Source organism: Branchiostoma floridae, chromosome 9, assembly GCF_000003815.2.
Source record: "Branchiostoma floridae strain S238N-H82 chromosome 9, Bfl_VNyyK, whole genome shotgun sequence".
Lineage (NCBI taxonomy): Eukaryota > Metazoa > Chordata > Leptocardii > Amphioxiformes > Branchiostomatidae > Branchiostoma > Branchiostoma floridae.
The window spans coordinates 20,020,792-20,041,556 of NC_049987.1; the positions used below are offsets into that span (position 1 = coordinate 20,020,792).

At 40.4% G+C, this 20,765-nt stretch overlaps 3 protein-coding genes and 1 long non-coding RNA gene across 4 annotated transcripts in view; 1 reads left to right on the forward strand and 3 right to left on the reverse strand.

Annotated features, from left to right (window-relative positions):
• LOC118423448 (von Willebrand factor A domain-containing protein 7-like) overlaps positions 1 to 4,638 on the reverse strand; it is a gene marked incomplete in the record, with an annotated part of 15,864 nt that extends 11,226 nt beyond the window's left edge. The window contains 4 exon segments of the mRNA XM_035831606.1: positions 1 to 97; positions 691 to 830; positions 1,540 to 1,734; positions 4,275 to 4,638. Coding sequence (XP_035687499.1) covers positions 1 to 97; positions 691 to 830; positions 1,540 to 1,734; positions 4,275 to 4,592 — 750 coding nt within the window.
• Positions 4,639 to 7,885: 3,247 nt separating this feature from the next.
• LOC118423474 lies at positions 7,886 to 13,461 on the forward strand. Its single transcript, XM_035831647.1, has 6 exons — positions 7,886 to 8,040; positions 9,516 to 9,732; positions 10,559 to 10,690; positions 10,914 to 11,005; positions 11,748 to 11,841; positions 13,024 to 13,461. The coding sequence occupies exons 2-6, from the start codon at positions 9,579 to 9,581 to the stop codon at positions 13,239 to 13,241; spliced, it is 690 nt and encodes a 229-aa protein (XP_035687540.1). The 5' UTR covers positions 7,886 to 8,040; positions 9,516 to 9,578; the 3' UTR covers positions 13,242 to 13,461.
• Positions 13,462 to 14,259: 798 nt separating this feature from the next.
• LOC118423490 lies at positions 14,260 to 16,565 on the reverse strand. Its single transcript, XR_004832057.1, has 3 exons — positions 16,391 to 16,565; positions 15,778 to 15,890; positions 14,260 to 15,078 (listed from the first exon to the last, which is right to left on the reverse strand). It is a non-coding gene; the product is annotated as an uncharacterized LOC118423490 (long non-coding RNA).
• Positions 16,566 to 16,952: 387 nt separating this feature from the next.
• Positions 16,953 to 20,355, reverse strand: LOC118423480 (protein sax-3-like). The gene is made up of 5 exons (XM_035831652.1): positions 20,186 to 20,355; positions 19,498 to 19,645; positions 18,965 to 19,080; positions 18,009 to 18,263; positions 16,953 to 17,684 (listed from the first exon to the last, which is right to left on the reverse strand). Exons 2-5 carry the CDS (start codon positions 19,518 to 19,520, stop codon positions 17,230 to 17,232), a joined length of 849 nt encoding a protein of 282 aa, XP_035687545.1. The 5' UTR covers positions 19,521 to 19,645; positions 20,186 to 20,355; the 3' UTR covers positions 16,953 to 17,229.
• Between the last annotated feature and the right edge of the window lie 410 nt (positions 20,356 to 20,765).

Consider the following 20,765-nt stretch of genomic DNA (forward strand, 5'->3'; position numbering starts at 1 on the left):
ATCATTTCCGTCCATGTCCGTCTGACCTCCATAGTAACCGCTGGTCAGTAGACCCTGTTCGTTCACGGAGTCTATGATGTTTCCCTCGCACGTGTACCTAGGTGGACATATATAAAAGCAAAGTTCAATTAATGTTCAAGGTTATTTGCCACAATAAATAGTTCCTAATTATCCATCTATACACCTAATAGATTCACTAAAATTCAAAAAAGTTAGGTTTCTCTGAAAGAATAATTTTGACAATGACACAATGACATCTGTACATTTTGATTGGAAAACAATTTCATATAGAGTTAAATAACAAGTCGGAGTATTTAGAACAGTCAACACACGTTTTAAGGGTCATTTTCTGACCTAATAAACTGTAGATTTTTGCCTCCCGTGGACAAAGGACCCAAATTTGGTATGATAGTGTATTGTATATTTACTAAAGGATCCCGTTATCGTTTTTTGGCCAAAATTTAATTCAAAATGATTTATTTGATGATTTGGCGGGGTTCTATTAATAACTACTATCAACGCCCGCTACATTCAGCGTTTCACCATATATGGTAAGATGACTTAGACGACGTTAGTGCGGACACCTGCAAGGTGTGCTAGGTCAATAATTGAATCATAACCGGGTAGCCAATAGGCGGGCTCCATTTAGCATAAGCGAAAACCTGACCGGAGTATAGAAGGAAAACGTACCAGAGAAAAGACTTGGAACAGTCGACACAGGTTTCCATCTGTGGTCCTGCTACTGGCCCGATGTCTGCCCCAGGGACGGCAAGGTTCAGGTTCGGACCGGTATTTCCCATTTCCACCCAGTTGGAATGCGAGTAGAAATCCTTTGAAATAGACAAAAATAATTTGGTCTTTAGAATAGGGTCATGGAACAAAAAGTTATCAAAACCATAAGTTCCGCTGCAGTACCGTAACAAACCCCTAGTTTTCCCCAAATCTAATCGTTTCCAGGTCTCATCAAGACCTACTCACATATCAAATATCAATACAATCCATTTAGGCCTTCTAGAACTATGCTGGTCTTCTACACACAAATTAACACTCACGCGCCAAAACGCTATCCAAAATATAACCTTATTAATAAAGGCAATAACAAATATTGATGTTGAAGAAAAAGGGGGACCCGCATATCCTTCTCTACTATCGTTGGTTGGGTGAAGGGAAACACAAAGTTTTTTTTTCTTTCACTTAGGCTCCCTTATGTAATTCTGAATGATGATACCTAGTATATTTATAAACTGATAATCATTTGGCCCAGAAACCAGGGATCCTGAGTTCGAATCATGTCACACTACCGATCTTAGGAAATGCAATGCACTTTACCGGATTTTTCTAACTGAGCCACCCATGTGTGAAAATGTGTAGCCAAAGGATTTCGATTAAGCATGTAAACGTAAAAGGCAGTTGAATTATTGGGGTGGGGGTCTTTGCCTTTAAATATACTGTCCTAAACACAGTGGATAACACGTCACTGTCCTTGTGGCCTAAAAACGCTTGGGGCTACCTTTGTCAATATATAGGAACACAACATACCTGTAATGTGTGGAAAAGCTGTCCCGTGAGTTCCCGCGCAGCCTCGTATTCGCCCTCCTCAATGGCGGTCAGGACGCCAGTGCGCAGGTCCAGTAGCCTCGCATTGGCGTCCACGAACTTCTCTGCGTCAAAGTGGGCAGACGGGAGGTGTCCTGTGACGTCACTCAGATCCACGCCACCATTGGCTGTCTCAATCTGTCAATCAATACATCAAACATGCTGTCTAATTAATCTGTGGACAAAACATTTGATAGAGACGATGAATGATTGGTCAAGGAGGTTTGCATTTCATTCCTCACTGGCCACATTCTTCAAAACATGGCGAATAAAATGGTATTAACATTTATCTAGCAGTAGACGAAGACTCAATATTGGACAAGGACACTAGGGTAATAATTTTAAAAGGCACAGGAATAACAGGTTTAGTCACAACTAACGGATTTGCTTCAAGACCGGGAGGCACCCTTAGCAGAGCTGCTGCTTGACGCAAATACTCAACATCGTCTTTCTTTCAGCTTTAATGATAGTATTTTTTTCAAGAAAAACGGTCGTGCTAGATTAAAATTTTACATAACGAGCATATTACCTGTAGGAGTGCTAAACACTACATGTGTATTTTGAATCTAACAAGAATGTATATTCCGTCAATTGCGGAAAATAACTCAATTGTAATTATGGTTTCATGGCTGTAGACATTAGTGTCAATATATACCGAATTCCTCTGCTTGTAGAATAGGCAGATCTTGCTACCTATTTTCAGCCAAGGTGCACTACAAAGTTTTCTAGCAACCAAAAACGTCTCGTATTATTTTCAATGATTGTGTCCAGTTGTTCTCGGTCGTTTACAAGTTGTTTCGGTCATTCACAAGTTGTTTTCGGTAGTTTACAAGTTGTTTTGTGTAATTAGTAATAGTTGTTTTCGGTAATTATATAAATACCTGCAAGCTGTTTTTGGTACTTTTCGACATCTCCTCATTTACAAGCGGCCCCATATCGCACGTACTAAGCAAATAGCTGATACGTGTAAACAAATGGTACTTAAAGTACGACAGAAAGCATGTAAACAATTAAACGGACACACGCAGATCTAATCGGTTTTTATACTCTAACAGTACCACTTAGTGTGCAGTTATGACGCTCTATAACTATATTCAGTTTATTGTAATCATACCAGAATTTTTTTCAAATCTAATATGCTACAAATACTATTAGGCTTATTGTACTACCTGTCAGAATAATTATCGATAAGCTTGTCTGCTAGGGCCTTGGTGACGCGTTGACGGTATGTACAAAACAAGCAATACCTTAGCGGGGTCAAATAAGGGTCAGATTTCGTTCGAAGCATTGTTTGCCTATCCCAGAGACAAAGGCTGGTTTTTGAAACTGCATGGTTTTAATTCTCTCTTTCTCTTACAGAGCGTTAGTTTAATCCTAAAGGTAGATTAGTCTAGAATGTTTGTAAAGTGACTTCGTGTTAGTAAAATGATCATAATGGCGACACCCGTTGACAGCTTTTCTAATGTGACAAATAACGTTTTGAAAGCTAGATTAGAATTGACGTACACAATTAAGTAGGCTGTACTGTTATCAAGGGTACATGTAGGGGTTTCCGACGTCTATGACATTGTCTATTGAAGCGCAGCAGAGTTGCTTGTTTGTTTGAATTATATAACGTTACCAGGTTAGCCACCTCAATGTGAAACATACAGTATAACTACAAGTTTTGCACGCAACAGTACAAGCAGCATATCAGGACAAACCGGGAAAAATACCTAATATCTACAATTGATCATTAAAGTTGTGGGGGGTTCTTTAGAGGTGTTGTTCTCCCTTGAACACGGGACCTCCACTAACATCCTATCCGAGGAACGTTAATGGACCTAGCCGAAGCTGGGTACTTATTTACTTATGTGTGTGTGTATGTTGGGCATGGGTTCAAAACCTATTGTGAGGTGCATCTGGACCTGTTAGAAATTCAAACTCAGTACCCCCAAGTTCCAGCCCTTACCATTAGGCCTCATACCTGTCGCCGAATGGTATTTCTATCAGAGTTCATAGTATTCTCGTACTACATTTGTGTACCTACATGTATAGCAGCCTGGTAAAACCTCGCTGCAGAGACTACTCTTCCAAAACACGACATGTACTGAAAAGCATTTCTGTCAGAGTTCGTAGTGTATGCTAGTACTACATGAGAGAGAACTGGTTTATTCATTTAAACACACAATGCCATGTACAAGATTATAGTCCGAGGACTAAATTGCCTCATGCAGTGTACAGGAGAGGCTGTCGCTTAGGAGTATAACAATGGAATGTTCTGCCTAAGTCCATTAGTCTAAATATACTTATCACAATATTCACTAAACTTTACAATTTAAAAGTGTGATCTACACACCCTCAAGTATATATATCTATGTCAATAATAAAATCGATCTCATTCGGAATGATTAAAATGTGACACTTCAAAGTCTAATGTGAGTTTAACAGATCGATACAATATGGCAGCGTGGTATTCCTAAAACTCGATGTACGGCACTTAAACTGGCTGAAGTGTCAGCATTTCTGAGGTCCCTGCCATGTACCTCAGAGCGGCGTGGTGGTAGCCAGTTGGAAACCTCAGACTGAACAATAGATCTGGCATACTTCAGGCAGAGAGCTTTACGCCTTACATGCAGAGGTTCTAGTTCACACATTTGTAGCGCTGAACTGTAGGAACTGAAAATTTGCGTACCTACCTGTATAGCGGCCTGGTAAAACCTCGCTGCAGAAACCACCCTTCCAAAACACGACATGAAGATTCTTGAAATCTCTTGAAAGATTTCGCTGGGTCTGACGGTGGCGAGCGACCCGAGGTTACAGTCGGGCAGGTCACGGAGGAAGTCCGCCGCGGCGTCTAGCACAGCCCGGCGGGTTATAGCGCCATGAGACCAGTTGTCATCACCGTCTTCATCCGTAGGGTTTAGGCTAAATCCAACCAACGGTATAAAACAGTTCACTGCTGTCACGCTTAGTAGTAGAGACAACAGCAACAAGTGTGCTTTAGACAGCCACATGGTGGGGACAAAACTACGGACACTAACTGTTCAGTGGATTCAACAGAAGAACTGACCACGCTCTGTCGGGTCTACTGAAAGTGCGTAAAGGAATTAAAAAGAACAAGAAATAAAGGACATGCACCGAAAGTGCGAAATGAACGAAAAGGAAAGTACCGAAAGTGCGAAAATGAACGTGAAGGAACTAAATAGAACTATTAAGGGAACGAAAATGAACGATAAATAACGAAGTATGAAGCAAACTGTACGTAAGGACTAAGATTCAGTTACTAGTGAGGGGGTAGATAAATATCGTTTAGTATACGTTTTCAGAATTAACCCACAATGAGGCAAAATTGCAACGTTGGTACTGTACTTTTATGGCGTCTGTTCTTCCAAGATACGAGCGCCGTATGCAAAATGACCCCCGATTTCGTTCCTTTTCATTCCCTTTCGTTCCTTGTCGCATTTTCAGTACACCGATAAAGATGTTTATGGCTGGCGTTTTGTTGACCAAAGGGGCGCGGTTGTTGTCCCTGCTTGTGGTATTTACGATACTGAAAACGTCACACCTGTCCTGTAGTCAAGGGAGACTGTACTTCTTAAGATGACGCACGATAAGATTAAAATTAAGGTCAGGGAAAATGTCGTGTTTTTTGTTACCAAACACCAAAAACCAACTGATCCAACGCTGAATAGATTCATTAGTCACGTATGTGCATATCAAGCAGTGATCACTAGTACTTTTTAAAGGTAATCACATTGGTCCAAGTCTTTAATTTTTCGACCGCTGGTAATAATAAGGAGCATAAACTTTCGACATAAATCCAAATTTTTGTAGACTTTTCTTGTATTAACACCGTGGTATTACATACTCTGTTAACTGGATAGTGTTTTTATAGGACATTCATCTTGTTAAAATTTAAACAAACACAAAGGTATACACTTACCCTTAGCTTTGGCTTTGTCGGAATAAAGTTTAGCATTGCACTATGATTACTACCAATACAGTTGAGCTTCCATGGTGGATGGTGCTTTGTAAAAGATTTAGCAAACATTGCAAAAGTCCTTTGTTCAGTGTACTCATATTCTTGTTCTTGTACAATACGCATTTCTAAATAGATTTACCTTTAAGTCTTGTTAAAATAAACGATCTATTTGACGCCCATTATTCAAGTGAACTCTTTGTCTAAACCAAGCTCTACAAAAACCTTTGGCCTTGAGCGTCAATGCGTGGGCTAGTAGCGTGTCCATATGTTTACCCATTCAATACCTGAAGTATTGGTTTATGGCAGACAATTGTGTAAACGTAGGCAGTGACGTCTTGCGTACAATCAACAATACGTTTTGATCTCAAAGCGCATATTGACATTCTTATGTACACACTTAACTTACATATACAAAGTCTAAAATATTAGGACTTTCGTCCGTTGACTCAGTGAGTGAAGTTTTTAACCATACTATAAATCGTACAAAGCATCGGAAAACATATACGATAATGTCATAGAATGCCAAAGTCATTTTTAAGAGCGAAGAAGATGTGAAAGATAAAAAAAAGAAACTTTTGGTTAGTATACCATACTTTTTTGTATTTTGTCACTTGTTCAAACTTCCTGACCACTTACGGTCACCGTTTGTTTCTTGGCCAAACATGTTTTTTTTTAATTATTCGCACTCTTGCATCAATTTTGGATGCCCAGAGGATGTCATCCATTTAATCAAATTAACGTAGCCTACACTTTGAAATACACACACACACACACACACACGCAGATATACACACACACAAGGTAGAAGGTGCCACACGAAATCAATTAAAAGTTCAAGTTAACAATATGTTTCGTCGACTCACAGTTTGCATGTACTACTTTACTGTAGCCAGGTTCTGTATGGTGTGTGATAGGTCACAGATTACGATGTATATTGTACCATCAACATCTGTTAGGCGATAACCCTAAATTGAATCATTCACTTACTGATATAATACGTACAAGAATGTATTTATGTTTACTCAAGGAAAATAATATACGACTGCCTTAACTGCATTAAGCAAGACTCGACAGTGCATTAACGTCACCATCACCAACATGATATATATGACAGACATTTTTCTTTCTATTTTTGTCTGTATTTAAAAATATGTATCTTGAACGCAATAGAGGAAGCAACTTCAGACTACATATATTATGGATCTTGTACTTGTAAAGTTTTTTTTTTTAGTTTTTTTCTCTGAGTTTTGCACTTCTAAAGACTTTTGAGATAAGAACGCTGGATTATTTGTGACCGGTGAACAGGTCGGAGCGGGTCAGTAAACAGTGCAAACTAACCTTTTGATAACATTGTTTGCCATTTCTGACTCTACGTGATGAATTGTCGCAGGTAAACCCTTAACGCCATTTCAGGATGTCCAAGGTAAATAGTTAACACGCAACACTTACATTCTGATGGACAGGGCGTTGACGCATTTAAGCACGGGCGTTTTAAGGCCGGAATGCGTAAATGCAATGATGTCGGTAGGTATAAGCCCCAAGTAGATGTAAGGGCGGGGCTCACTCTCAGAGTTGATTGGTGAGTGACGAAGTTGGATCGTCGGCTTGCTGATTCTTTTACGTATACGTAGTGTCTCACTAAATTTAAGCTGCACCGCGTTTGCGGCGTCACTGCAACCGAGCGATTCAAAAGAGCGCTTAACGAATTCAATCTATCGTAAAAAGGGAAAAAAAGTTTACGCTTCATCTTTTTTGTTGCCATACTCGTACATTTTGCATGATATCCCCATTATGAAGTTAAGGATAACACATTGTCAATTCACAGCGAAGCCGCCACCGTGTTGCATTCCAGTGGGATATTGCCAAACCGGGGCCCGGCCGGGATGTTTGCGGAATGGAAAAACAAAACTGTTTATCGAGGAAAATACATTGATAATGCTCATGACTATTTTTGTTACGATATGTGTGTTTTGTTGTCTTTTATGTTACACGTTTCGTTCCTGAAAGCTGTCAGGCTGGACCCCTGTTTGTTAATTTGACCATAGCATTACTCGGTCCTGGGATGTCATCCATAAAATTAACTTGCTGTGGGTAAGCGATAGCGTTACGCCTTTGTGAAATCCCCCCACACATTTACAATAATGGTACAGGCCACTAACCACTGTCCTTGTCCTTTCGTCCTGAACTCTGAACTCTTACCCGTCGGAACAAACCACGCAACAGTGGTGGGGGTGCTTGTACGAATAGACGAATGTGTCAATTGCAATTACATTTAACAAAGTACAAATTTGTATTCAACTCACTAAAATATCACTATCGTTGAAATAGTATTGATTTTATGAGTACATATATCGTAAAATAATAGTGCAGCGCTTCTTCAATGTCTACTGTTTACCGTGGTTTGTTCTTACCAAAGTTCATGCGGTCAACATTTAGGTTACTCCTGGCGAAATAAGCACGCAGCAGTGCATATAATCAAGGTGAGTTAGACCTCCTCTGTTTCCTTCTCTACTTAAAACATGCTGGTTAAGGCATGTATATATTCTGCTCCATTAGATAATGATATAAACTCTAAGTTGTAGAGTCATTTTTACCCCAAAAGTTTGGAGCTGTCTAGACTCTACGTAAACAAAAATGGCGAGATATAGAGCATATATGGCGACAGTCCGTGTGTTTGTGTCTCTAACACTGGCACTGAATTTTATCACCCTTACCATGTAAAGTGCTAGATCTGTGTGACGTAACATGCAAACCTTGGGCTCAGAACTAAAAGTTTATGGTTTTCACAATCGCCATGCACCCAAAGCTGTGTCCTTGGGAAATGCATTTTAATTCAGTTTCCTTCATGATAAAGCAATGCCCAAAAAAGACTTTCGGCCAATTTGTCTTAATACACGAACAAATCTGGTGCGCTAATGCTGTGCCATTATGCATGTCATTTGTGCCAACATTTGCTATCGAGGGTCGTAAGCTGTTGTTTTTTTCACCCTTTTTATGAGAGTTTATGTCATTTGGTAGGTATTTCGAATACGGTAGTGACTACAGGGTTTAGGTAACTGCTTTCCATTGTAATTTAGCGTGGAGCTTAGCGCCACCAAGACATCAACAATGGCATCTTAAGTAAACTATCAAATCATTCTATCAAATCAGCAATACCCACATATTGCATGATGATTATAACTGAACTGGATTGTAATTCTCAATTGTACGGGCTGTGACGACGATTCAGATATACATGATGGTTTCCTTTTGTTGAATAAAGGTAGGCGGGGCTGTCAAGGGAGCAAACTTTGACTTCGTTGTTAAGTGACGTTACTATTCAGTATCCCACCAACGTTCATTGCGCCAAGATGCGACTACTCACAAACCAAACACAAAACGCATGGACACTTACTTTCGGTTGGATATAGGTCCATTGTAGCTTTGTTCACAAATTTTTATTTGATGCCATTACAAAACCAACCACAAACGAAACACGTTTTTCTGTTGTATGTATCACCATTTATTGTTTATCTATTTCACTGTAAATTACATATAGCCACAAAACGTTATTTTCACCTTTCACAATGATAACCCATTCGCAAGTATCGTACATCAACTGGTCAAGCTTCAAGTCTGTCAATCTTAACGACTAATGTCATTGTAATTTCGTCATTGATATTGTCTCGAAAAAATGTAATAGCAACAAATAAATTGTCGTCTTTTTGCTGATATAAGACACATTTTCAATCATTGCTTTGCCACATACGTTGCCCTAGTTCTTCCGTACGTTTGTCCGTACAAAGATGATCACGGTGAGCAGGATAAAAAATAAATCTTCAACAATCATGAATGACACAAAAGTTACAACGAAGAGGATCAATAAAAGTCAGTTTTCCAACATATTATGTAAAATCTAGATGATATGCACACCTTGGCCTATGACCGTTTCGTGTTGTTGTTTTGTTGTCAACAGAGGACTAAGCGCTGAACCAAGCAGAAACAAGATTGCTGACTTGTGTCTGTAGAAGCTTAGAAAATGGCCGGCGCTTTCGTGTGGAACTTCTTCGTCCCTCCACCCAGCGGCGACCTGCCCAAACTAGTGGAGTACTGGTTCTATGTCGGGAACCACGTTGTCAACCATCACCCAGACTTCCTGGCGACACACCTGCACAAGAATCTGGACCCGAACCGTAAGCACCAAGGTTTTGATTATTATAGAGATTTGCAATTTCGTGCCCGAGGGCTCATTGCACGTACAGTCTCAAAGTAATTAAACTATATACATGTCTCAAATTCACACTAGTTTCCAATTAAATATAAGGTACTGCGTTTACTATTGTGGCGTTTGACTTCTTCTTTGAAGGTAGTGGTTAATGAATAAATTAAAATAAATTGGTCTTCCAAATAAGTGGGTTTTGTGAATGTGATAAAAACGTAAACTTTTGGTGATCTTCTAAATGGCAAAAGCTCAGCGAAATTGAGGCAACAGTTTAAAATAATCTGATTCGTCCGGTCACGTAGTGAGAACATTGACTGATAAAATGTATTTCATTTCCCACTGCGTTTATTATACAATGTGTACACAATCTATCGTGGACAGGAAGCGTTTAGACGACTTCTCTTCTCTGCAATTCCAAAGAAAACTATCATTTTTCGTCTATTTCACGAAGAGACATGTAGTTAGACCGATTTGCATAATACATTCAATAATTGTAAATGATCAACATCACCATGCATAAATCATGTAAATGTGTAAATCATTTGCATAAAATTTACAAAAGCTCTGAATATTTCATGGAGGTATGAGGTCGCCAAACTGTAGATTATGTAATGTTATGCACATAATAGTTTTTTTTGTCAACGTCTGAACTTTCACCTTAGTTAAACCTAATGCAACATAGTATGGAGTACCAGGTAACAAACTCGAGAGCTTTAGAAAGCTTTTTACAAAAATAAACATCCAATATATATATATATATATTTCCATTGTGTTTTGTTTTGTTTTGTTTTCTACAGCTAAGTTCGTCTATGTGAACTTCGGGATCTTCAAAACCGACGGATTCATATCTGGAAGAGGCAGGACAGAAGACATGAGACGTGTCATGATGGAAGCCCGCAAAATCAAAGAGGATGCAAAGGGTTTGATGGGTAAGTACAAGACTTTTCCAACATGGCGATAAAGAATTGTAGAATTCATCCACTTTACGGAAGCGCCCTCTGGCTGAACAGTTAAAAAGTGCACTAAAGAATCACAGACGAACCGTAACAAACGGAAATATAAATCAGAAAAATTCTCTCTCTGGAACTCCTTTTTTTAATACCCTTTATATTTTAGAAGCAAAACTATAATGATTATACAATTTATTTACAGGTGGTTTTGTAGAAGTGGCCGTGACTACTGGGAAGTCACCATACCCGTACGAACGCCCCAGTACCGCTCGCTTCATTGTCTCAAACTTCACGGTAAGTTTTTGGCTTTCAAATTTTCTACCACTAGAAAAGAGGGAGGTTTACCACTGGCGTATTAATTTTCTTTGTATTTGCACCTTTGCACTTAATATCATTGATTTTTGCACCATAACTTAACATTGTGTTGATGGTTGGGGGAATTGTGGTATATCAAGGTCCAAAAGAAACCGCCTGTGGATTCCCGTGTAGTATTTTCAGGTACTGTAGTATTACACACAGAGCAATGCCTACCACCTAAAATCACATCAGTATAGTCCATGGGGATCGGGTCTGCCTTACTGTAGGTCATGATAACTTTAATTTGAGACACCCGGCGATACCTGGTGATCGCATGATAACTTAAAGGCTAGGGCTCACTCTAAATGTAGAAATGTTCGCGGTGGATTAATGTTCGCGGTTTTCGCAGCGGCCGCTTCACCGCGAATTTAAAACCACCGCGAACATTTTTCCATAACGGTAAGAGACTACAGTGCATGGTGCTACCGCGAAATTAAAACCACCGCGAAAAGTCTATTTTCCCGCTACCGCGAAATTGAATCTCCGCGAACTTAAATGCATTTACAGTATTCATAAAGAAAGTATCCATACTTCAGGGAGGTATGAATTCGTCTATATTTTAACTTGCTGTGTGAAATAGACCGAGCGGACTTACTAATAAAAGAACATGGTGTGTAATTGATCTGTTCAGAATTGATAATAATTTAAAGAATTGCTGCTTTGTCTATTCTACATTTAGGTACCTGACGATGTGTCATCTGAGGATTTCGAGGCCAACTGGCAAGACTGGACGGGAGTCAGTCTGTTGGAGAAGGAAGCATCCCCCGACATGGGTGTTGTATCCAACTTTCGTCAGTATCTAACTTTCGTAATATGCCGATTCCTGGATATCCAGGAATCGTCCTGAGCAGAAGGACGATTCCTGGATATCCAGAAATCGTCGCAAACAGGACGTTTCCTGGATAGACGACGGTGTTTATCCAGAATGTGTACGTGGGGGTGGAGCTTCCTGTTTTCGAGGGAGGAGACTATGCGGAGGGCGGGGGCATGTTGTTTTCGTCAGAAAGCCGCCATCTTTGTATCTCCCCGCAAGAAGATTGTGTAGTTTATTCTGTTGATCCTGGTGTTACAGAACTTATAATAAACGAATGTTGATAATGATACTTTGATGTTTACATGTTACTTACGTATCAGGCCAAAAATGCTTTTTGTGTAATGAATTAACAAATGGCAGTCAAGATGGGATAAAGTTACTGTTGTTTTCCGTATAGCGACACATTCACGGTAACGTGTTAATAGCATCCAGATGGCGTCCCTTTGTCACACAAGGCCTGGTCCACATCCTGGATATCCAGGAAACGGCTTGAACAGGAGGACGCTTCCTGGATATCCAGAAAACGGCTTGAACAGGCTCAGGACGAATCCTGGATATCCAGAAAACGGCTTGAACAGGCTCAGGACGAATCCTGGATATCCAGAAAACGGCCTGAACAGGAGGACGATTCCTGGATATTCAGAAAACGGCCTGAACGCCTGACGAAAATAAGGAATTCTCCCGCCATTTTTGATTTGCGAGCAAGTGGTCACTGTGGGTCACGCACGCACCGCAATGGTATCCTGCACCGCGGGTGCCCCGTAATACTCTGAACGCATGTCTAAAGACAACCGTTGTCCACAACGATAGACAATAACAGTCGCACGACTATATTATGTGTTGTGTGTTTGAAGTTGTTTTTCGTGTAGCGTCACATTCTATTTACGTGTTAGTAGCATTCAGATGACGTCCTATCATGGGGAGGGCAGCGGTCACTTCCGGGTTTTAATCTCTGGCAACTAGAGTCTGTCGAGGTCTCACGAGGTCGACCCATATATGGAAACATGGGCGTGCATAATAATGTTTTCTGTACTGGCAATCACCATGATTGACGGCACCGGAAGTACGAATCCTGGATATCTAGTTTTCGTAAGGTTTTTGGACGATTCCTGGAGCCGCCGAAAAGTAGATGCAACAATGGGGTACGTCTACTCCGCTCTGTACAGGAGGGTGACACCCCACGGACCCTACCGATACGTGGTACGGTCCGAGTTCACGGGGCTGCACGACAAGCACGAAGCCGGCTTCGGGCTCGTCGGCAAACTTCGGGACTACTTCGGTTCCGAAGCGCTGACAAGCAAGAAGATCGAAGCCGACGCTACCATGTGCAGTGTTGTTATTGACATGCAAAAGTATTAAACTTAACTATCACCTATTCCCACATATCTGGTTACTTTATGAAAAGAAAGATTGGGGATTAGTGGTGCATTTTTAGTTTGGAGCTTTTTGTTTCTTTTTAATAAAGAGACTAATGGAAGTTCTACTCCCAGGGTATTCGTTTTCTTCTGTCGTTTTCTTGTAGCATGTTGATTATGCAGTTAAATGGATCTTAAAAACGAAAATAAAATTTTGTCTTTGGTTTGCGTGTGTTTGTGTGTATATGTGTTGTCTGCATGTGTTTGTGCGTATGCTTATGCGTGTGTTATGTGCGTGTTTGCATCTGTGTGTGTGATTTGTCTCTGTGTGTGTTTTTAGGAGTGTTATAACGTATATCTTCGCAATTTTCCTTGCTTTAACGAAACCATTTGATTTTTTTATTGCTACCTACCTACCCACCTAATCTCTTGGTCGTTGAGGGATAAGGTACATGAGTAATACGATGTAGCAATTGATAACCATATTTGGTATCAATATAGGCTAGACAACCAGTTAAGCAATATTGAAATACAACTCTATCTCTGCAACTGGATAAAACAGAGATTAACTTCCGGACATTTCGAGTCACATTCATTACTCTTCTTCGTTTTGAAATTATTTCTTTTGTTCTAATTAATGATGCAATCTGATGATAACTAACACACAATCCTGTTAGACAAGTTTCAGTCGTTTTATTAGTTTAATTAGAAGTCATGGAGAGCTAGCTACTGATATCTGTATATCAATTTTGCAAAAAAAGTATTGGGTTGCTAAGTTGTGTTTTGCAAAGCTCTCATATTAGGTCATATTCTATCCTTAGCTTTCAAGCATTGCAATCACATGATGCATGAATCATGCATTCACATTTAATATTCTTGTCTTTAAAATGTTCTTATTGCACCGTAACATACGCGCATCTATCTGATGTACCTCAACGAGGTGAACCCGGGTGCATGCTGATTATGCTGATGATGTTCAAAATGCTATGAAAAATGCATGTAATGTATAGGATTTCTGATTCACACACTTGATTATATACCACCAGATCTTGTAGTGTACTAGATTTAGTTGTCAACTCACGAAAGAACAAGGATATAGTGGTAACAGAGATATTTCCCCTAGCAGTAATCATATCAGTGCTGCATCATCCTAAGACAAACATTTACAAAACTTGCTGTTGTCTTTTCTTTGCTGTTTTCTCAAACATTTGTCGACATCTGATCAGACGTCGTAGCGCAATATTTTGCAGAAAGTAGTTTGCTTCAATCTTTAAGTTGCTCATACTCCTGTCTTCTGATCATGCCGTTTGGATATGTATGTTATTTATATCTATTTACATTTTTCATTCCGTGCTTTTAACTTTTCTACCTTCGAGTTGAATCTCTACTGCCTTGCTTGAACACTTGCCTTTTACTTGCCTTAGCCACAAGATTCACCTTTGGTTTCACATACATCAATTCGTCCATAAAATTGCAAATATGAACTATATTACAAGGAATTTGAACAAAGGAAAACACACGAGAAAAAATGCTAAATAAAAATGCAACTCTAATTGTATTCCATTTCACGTCAAAAACGCACCGATTCGTTGAAAACCGTTAACATCAGTACGTGTTTAGCTATTAGCGCTGCCCTTCGTCGCCATTTTGTAAGATGGCGGTCACACGATTTCACAGCCACCGCTGCCACCACTGTGGTCTTCAGCTGCTGTGCTGTTTCGGTTGGCAGCTGTTGTGCTGTTCCGGTTGGCAGCTGTTGTGCTGTTCCGGTTGGCAGCTGCTGTGGCGTGTTTCACCAGGTGTCTGACGTTCTCTTTGGGTGGTGGCTCAGGTGGCTCCACCTGGTGCAGAAAAACACTATGAAAATATTTCATTTTACTAGAGTGCCCTAAAACTGGTACACTGCATTGCAAAAGTAATTAGCTAAGGGCACAACTCATAGCACAACCAGCCGTACGTGCAACTGCGTAGTGTCTACATGCCAAAACGTGGGAAATCTTTTAAATACAGCCTGCGAACGAAATCTTAAGGACTCCAAAGGATTTAGGAGCACGCAAACATGCCGTAGAAATGTAAGTGCATGTGGAACTTTCTCTGCTATCGGGCTGAGTATTTGACCGCCCCTCACCCCACCCCCGTACGGGCCGGTACGGGCGACGCGCGTGCCCCGTACAGCGAGTAAGGGCAATTCATACCCACCTATGGCCTTCATACGGTAACGTGGCAATCGCACGAAGATCACACGTTCAACTCACTTACCACTTGCGCAACGAACGATGCACGCACACGGCTCACGACCAGGCATGGCGTGCAGACCACATACTTACATCTTGCGGAACCATGTGAGTGACGTGAGTTGAGACGTACTCGTACGAGTTCCCTGCCTGCCTTGCCATTCCTTCCCTCCCTTTTTTTTTCAGAAAATTGGGCTCCCTAAAAACGTACGGCGGGTTGTGCCTTAGCTTAAGGTATCAATGTCCGACTGAGTATTAAAGGACTGTTCATAGAATGGACGTCTTACTTCTTGCTACAGTACTTACTGTGAGTTGCCACTCGATGTCAGCCTGTGTCTCCTGCCGCTCTGTGTCTCCCCCTTCAGGCCGCTGTCTCTCCACCGTGGCGTAAGGAGGCAGGGTTGCCGAGTGGACCAGACCTGGGAGGTAAAAAAAAATATGTCTTCTCAAAATAATCTTTAACAACCAATCAAAATTGTTTACTGTTCAACAGACCTGGCAACTACAGGTGGAGTGAAATCATTGGCATCTCCGTAAAAAGACTACAGTCTACATTTACCGTACGCGATATACGTATACAAAAAAAAAGGAATATATTAGATGAACAAATTCTCCATAGTGTCGTTTTGTATTAGCGTAAGTGGGGTTACGGGGCCGGGCTCTTGCTGAATCTTGTGTTGTGGGTAGTCGGTGAGTCGGTAAAGTCAGTGCTAATTTTTCTAGATCCCTTGGATACTACCATGTGACTCTACACGGATTAGGTATAACGGTTCTGTAGTTCTGCATCTCAGTTCTTTTTTCTTATCTTGGCAACAATTGGCATATTTAAAAAATATGCGCACAAGACTTTGTTCAGGCATATCTAACTTTTTCTCTATTTGTAGCTATTTTCATGCACAATTGTTACCATATATTCTACCTGAATATGACAGGCCCACAGATGCCCAGTCCTTGTCAGCTCTGGGAGGTGGGCGTGGTTTCAGGGTCCCATCATGTAACTCCAGGTCCTCAATACCGGAATCGTTGGTGCCGTGTCCCAGCTTCCTGCCGTACTTACCATGCGCCGTAGCTGACCGAGAGGCTCGTACCCGGGGTATCTCTGTGATGAGACAAAACATCGTCAAATTCATAAATCATATCAAGTACAACTGATTTCAAGGGCCTCGATGCTACAGACAGATTTGTATATATCTTTCGATGTCACAACTTCCATAATGTAAAAAAAAATAAGCAAATATATCAAGGACTGCTCTGCTATTAGAAAGAATACCGAAACTAATGATTAGCTTACCCCATTGCAATACTATATCAAAGAATTATGTTAGCCCTTCTTGTTAACTAGGTTGTTATATATTATGCTTTATCCTATACCTCTGTTTTGCACTTTGTGTAATAGTTGTCATTTACGTCAATGAACATCTGCTACCTTAAAATTTTCTTACCAATCAAGTTTTATCGTCGTGCACCAGTCTTGACAGGTGTTCCGGACTGGGTGATAAAAATCCGTATTATTCAGGCTTCGAAAATTTGAACACCTGATTCGGACGTTGGAACATTGCTGTTGTAACAATTTTTGTTCGAAAGCACTAAATTTCCTCAACTTCTGGAGCATTTCGTATCGAAACATCTGTTTTGTAAGGTGGGTATAACATAAATAATATTTCGGCCGTCGGTCGATCCGACCCGCGGTCCGGCTGGTACATCGGGTGATACGGAATACACCGTGTTGTATTCTATATTTGTTTGTTGTATTCTATGTTATATACGATACATACCAGGTTTCTTTTGAAGACACATCAGTCCCCTGGACCTGGCCAGCACCACCCCGATGACGATCAAAACAACCAGGAGGACAACAGTGACGGTGGTGGCTATGATGGCACCAAGGGGAGGCTCTGAACCCGACACCTGCAACTGTATCTCTTTCTGCGCAAGCCCAAACATGTTGGACGCCCTGCATTCGTACGTTCCCTCTCTGTCTTCATCCACGTTTTTCACAGCGAGGAACCCCATCTTGCCCTGTGGAGTGATCTTCTCATCCAACATCACACTCTCATCCAGCACGTTGATGACAGACTCGACGCCATGTTTGTTTCGCCACAGCCAATCAATTTTCCCCGGGACGGGGTCGGCTATGACGTCACAGACAAGTCGGGCGGTGCTGCCTCTACGAACCGACATCTTGACAGCTCGTCCTTGTATCGATGGACGGCCTGAATGATAAATTAGAATCACAGATTGTGAGAAAACAATCTTTTTTGTCTACAACTTCTAGATTCGATATAATCACTGTATCTTAAAGATGAATTCCTTTTCTTTTGCCATCCGGCCAATGAAAAAATATTTTAACTACTACAGATATAAGCATTACGTCGTCTCACAAAAATATAAAGATTATACATTTTCCTAGCTTTAACATCTAGCTACAGATTGTATGGTAATTTTTGCTATCGCAAAATGATTAAAAAAGCACAGTATTTTTTTTTATCATTTCTTTTTTTTAATTTTATTTTACACATAGACTTAGATTTCCGTACCGACAACATTTATAAATGACGTTTTTGTGGCCTCCGGAAATCCTTTACTTGACGCCACGCATTCATACTTCCCCTCCACGTCGTAGCGCACCCGGTGGAACCGGAGTGGGTTTTCCCAGTACAGGCTTGTATCCTTCCGCCGCCACCGGATGTGAGGTTTGGGGTTTCCGGTTGCCAAACATTCCAACATGAAGTCGTCAGTTCCGTACAGAACGGTGACGTCAGCTTCTATGGCAGGATCTATCGTAGGAGGATCTGCAAGCGAGCAAAGAAACAGTGCTCAAATCTGTGTGTGTGTGTGGGGGGGGTGTATTACATGTCGAATAAGTTATATCCAATGAAATAGTATGCATCTAACGTTTACCGTTACTTCACTACAAAGACTGTCAGCAGGGCACAATCTATTACGATATTTGAGCTAAATTGGCGTTTTAAATGCTCTATCGGGCGTATTTGAGTAAGGCAATGTATATCTAAATTCTTTCGTTATATCGTTTGAGGATATAATAAAGGTGACAGGAATTTGCTCGCCTAACTGAAATGCGCTCCTAGTGGCCAATCTGACAGTCACTGCTAGTGATATATTCTGTCAACTTAAGCTTGAAATGTTTAACTTATTATCATTTATTGTTATTGTAGGCCCTGCAATTGAAAAAAAATGGCTAGATCATGTTGAAAAAATAATCGCAATATGTTACATATTAAGCTTCTAAATTTCACGAAATCAAAACGCTTACGGTGATTGAAATATATTAGCTCCAATGGAAAGTTTTCTTTTATAAAAGACAACACCCTTCACGTCGATAAAGGTTAGACACACAGGCACTAAAATACGCCAAAAGAAGTTACTCAAGAAACTGGATATGACTTTGGAAACGTACCCGTCAGCAAAACCATATCCAATTGCTTGAGTAAATGCTTTTTGGCTTACAAGTTTTTTGGTTTTGATTACTTACACAGAACGTCCACTGTAGCAGTTCCCAGCCCGACAGGGTAGATCCCGTTATCTGCTGTGCACTGGTAGACTCCGCTGTCTTGTCTGGTCAGCTTTGGGATGCGCAGGATGTGTCCTCTAAATAATAAACACAGTAGGTTTAACATATGGTCATACTACAACATATAGCACGAGTTATCGTTTGGTCTCAATCATTCGTAAACAACTATTTGTTTTATCTCGTTGGATTTTACTTTGTGACCTCTTAGCCCAATGAGGTTCCAATTGGGGCTTGCTTGCTTGGCTGGAATTTTTTGACAAAAAAATTGTTGTGCAGCACCTTTTTTCTCTCTTATTGGAATTTTTACATCAAGTGTTGCTTCAATGTCTTTTCACTTCTCCTGTTCTCAAAGTGATTTTTTTTGATTATCTTTCTTTTTCAGTTTTTAAGCAATGATACTACAAAGTCTAATGTGCGTTTAATCAAAATCGAATTCAAAGTGAATTCTGGTCAGAACCACTGCATGCTTGTTGTTTTATTCTGAAAAATCTTACCCGTTCCCAGCAAACCCCGACATGGCCTCTCCTAGCTTCTTCCATTTCACCACTGCTGCCGGGTTGCTGTCCACTGCGCATGTCAGGTTCACAGACTCGCCCTCTCTCGCGAGAATAGAAGGTTGGGAGATCTTCACCGAAGGTGAGTCTAGAAAAGGGTTTGTTACGTTTGTTTGTAAGTATGGTTGAAGAACATTCAAAATTTGCATTAACATTCGAACCATGCTATATGCATATGCGCTATGAGGAAATCCTAGGTATTAAATTATACGAAAAAAAATTATGTAAAATGATTTGGGTTTCTAGCATTTTACCATGAAATAAGTCAAAAGAAGTAAATTCAATCAAAATTAGATTTTACTAGTTGCAAAAACAACGCTAGGAACATTGCATTATCGTAAAATAGTTGAATAAAGGTGCCCTCTTACTGCACTTGCGTCAAGCTTGTGTCACTGTGGGGTTCGTTCACTGCGTCACTGTTATGTTATATTCTCCCATTCTTTATAATCTAGATATTGCGTAATACGTAAAAGTATGAATTAGAAGTCGGCAAAATACACAAAAAAAGTAAGAAAATCCGTTCTTTATCTCTGAAATTCGTTATTTTTTTAACCATGCAGTGATGTACGCGTGATGCAAGTGCAGTGAGAGGGCACATTAAATGTGTAAATATGATAGTTTTACGTACAGTGAACCTTTACCGTCCGAGACGAGAACTTGGGCCCGACCACGCCCGGGTACCCCTGATCGGCCACGCAGGTAAAGTTTGAGCCATGGTCCCACTTTGATACTTTAGTAAAAACCAGTTTCGCACTGACTTCGTCGTAGTCCTGAAGCAAAATGTGGTTATATGCCGTGTTTTAAGTTATCGCAATTTTTCTCTACTTCTGAACTGTTTTGCTAATTTATAAGTACGGACGAGCATCGCTCAGAATTCGACTGTGGTGTCACCCCTTCAAAGATAAACTGAACTTTCCAAAATCATACTGTTCCTTTGCACAACAACGTATACCATCTAATAACAGAGTGACATACAGTAAAAAAAGTCTTACAATCTATTTTGATACGTTATCAATTTTGAATACCTTTCCGTCATTCCGTCATGCATCAGATATGACGTCTGCAAACGACTAATTCAGAACTGAATTTTTTTTCAAATCTATTGTCAGTATAAACGTCAAGAATTTTTTTCTTCTTAATCGCCCAAATCCTAAAATGAGAGGATGGTAAATTTTGTTTCTGTATTTTTTAAGTAACGCAACACTTTT

What these genes read in the sequence shown, in the direction of transcription:
- LOC118423474 (XM_035831647.1), top strand. Translation starts at nt 9,579, where the DNA reads ATGGCCGGCGCTTTCGTGTGGAACTTCTTCGTCCCTCCACCCAGCGGC. An exon ending in TCATTGTCTCAAACTTCACG is followed by an intron (nt 11,006 to 11,747) that starts GTAAGTTTTTGG and finishes TTCTACATTTAG; the next exon opens with GTACCTGACGATGTGTCATC. An exon ending in GGAAGCATCCCCCGACATGG is followed by an intron (nt 11,842 to 13,023) that starts GTGTTGTATCCA and finishes ATGCAACAATGG; the next exon opens with GGTACGTCTACTCCGCTCTG.
- LOC118423480 (XM_035831652.1), bottom strand. Translation starts at nt 19,520, where the DNA reads ATGTCGGGGTTTGCTGGGAACGG. An exon ending in TCGGGGTTTGCTGGGAACGG is followed by an intron (nt 19,081 to 19,497) that starts GTAAGATTTTTC and finishes TTTATTATTTAG; the next exon opens with AGGACACATCCTGCGCATCC. An exon ending in GTCATTTATAAATGTTGTCG is followed by an intron (nt 17,685 to 18,008) that starts GTACGGAAATCT and finishes TTTATCATTCAG; the next exon opens with GCCGTCCATCGATACAAGGA.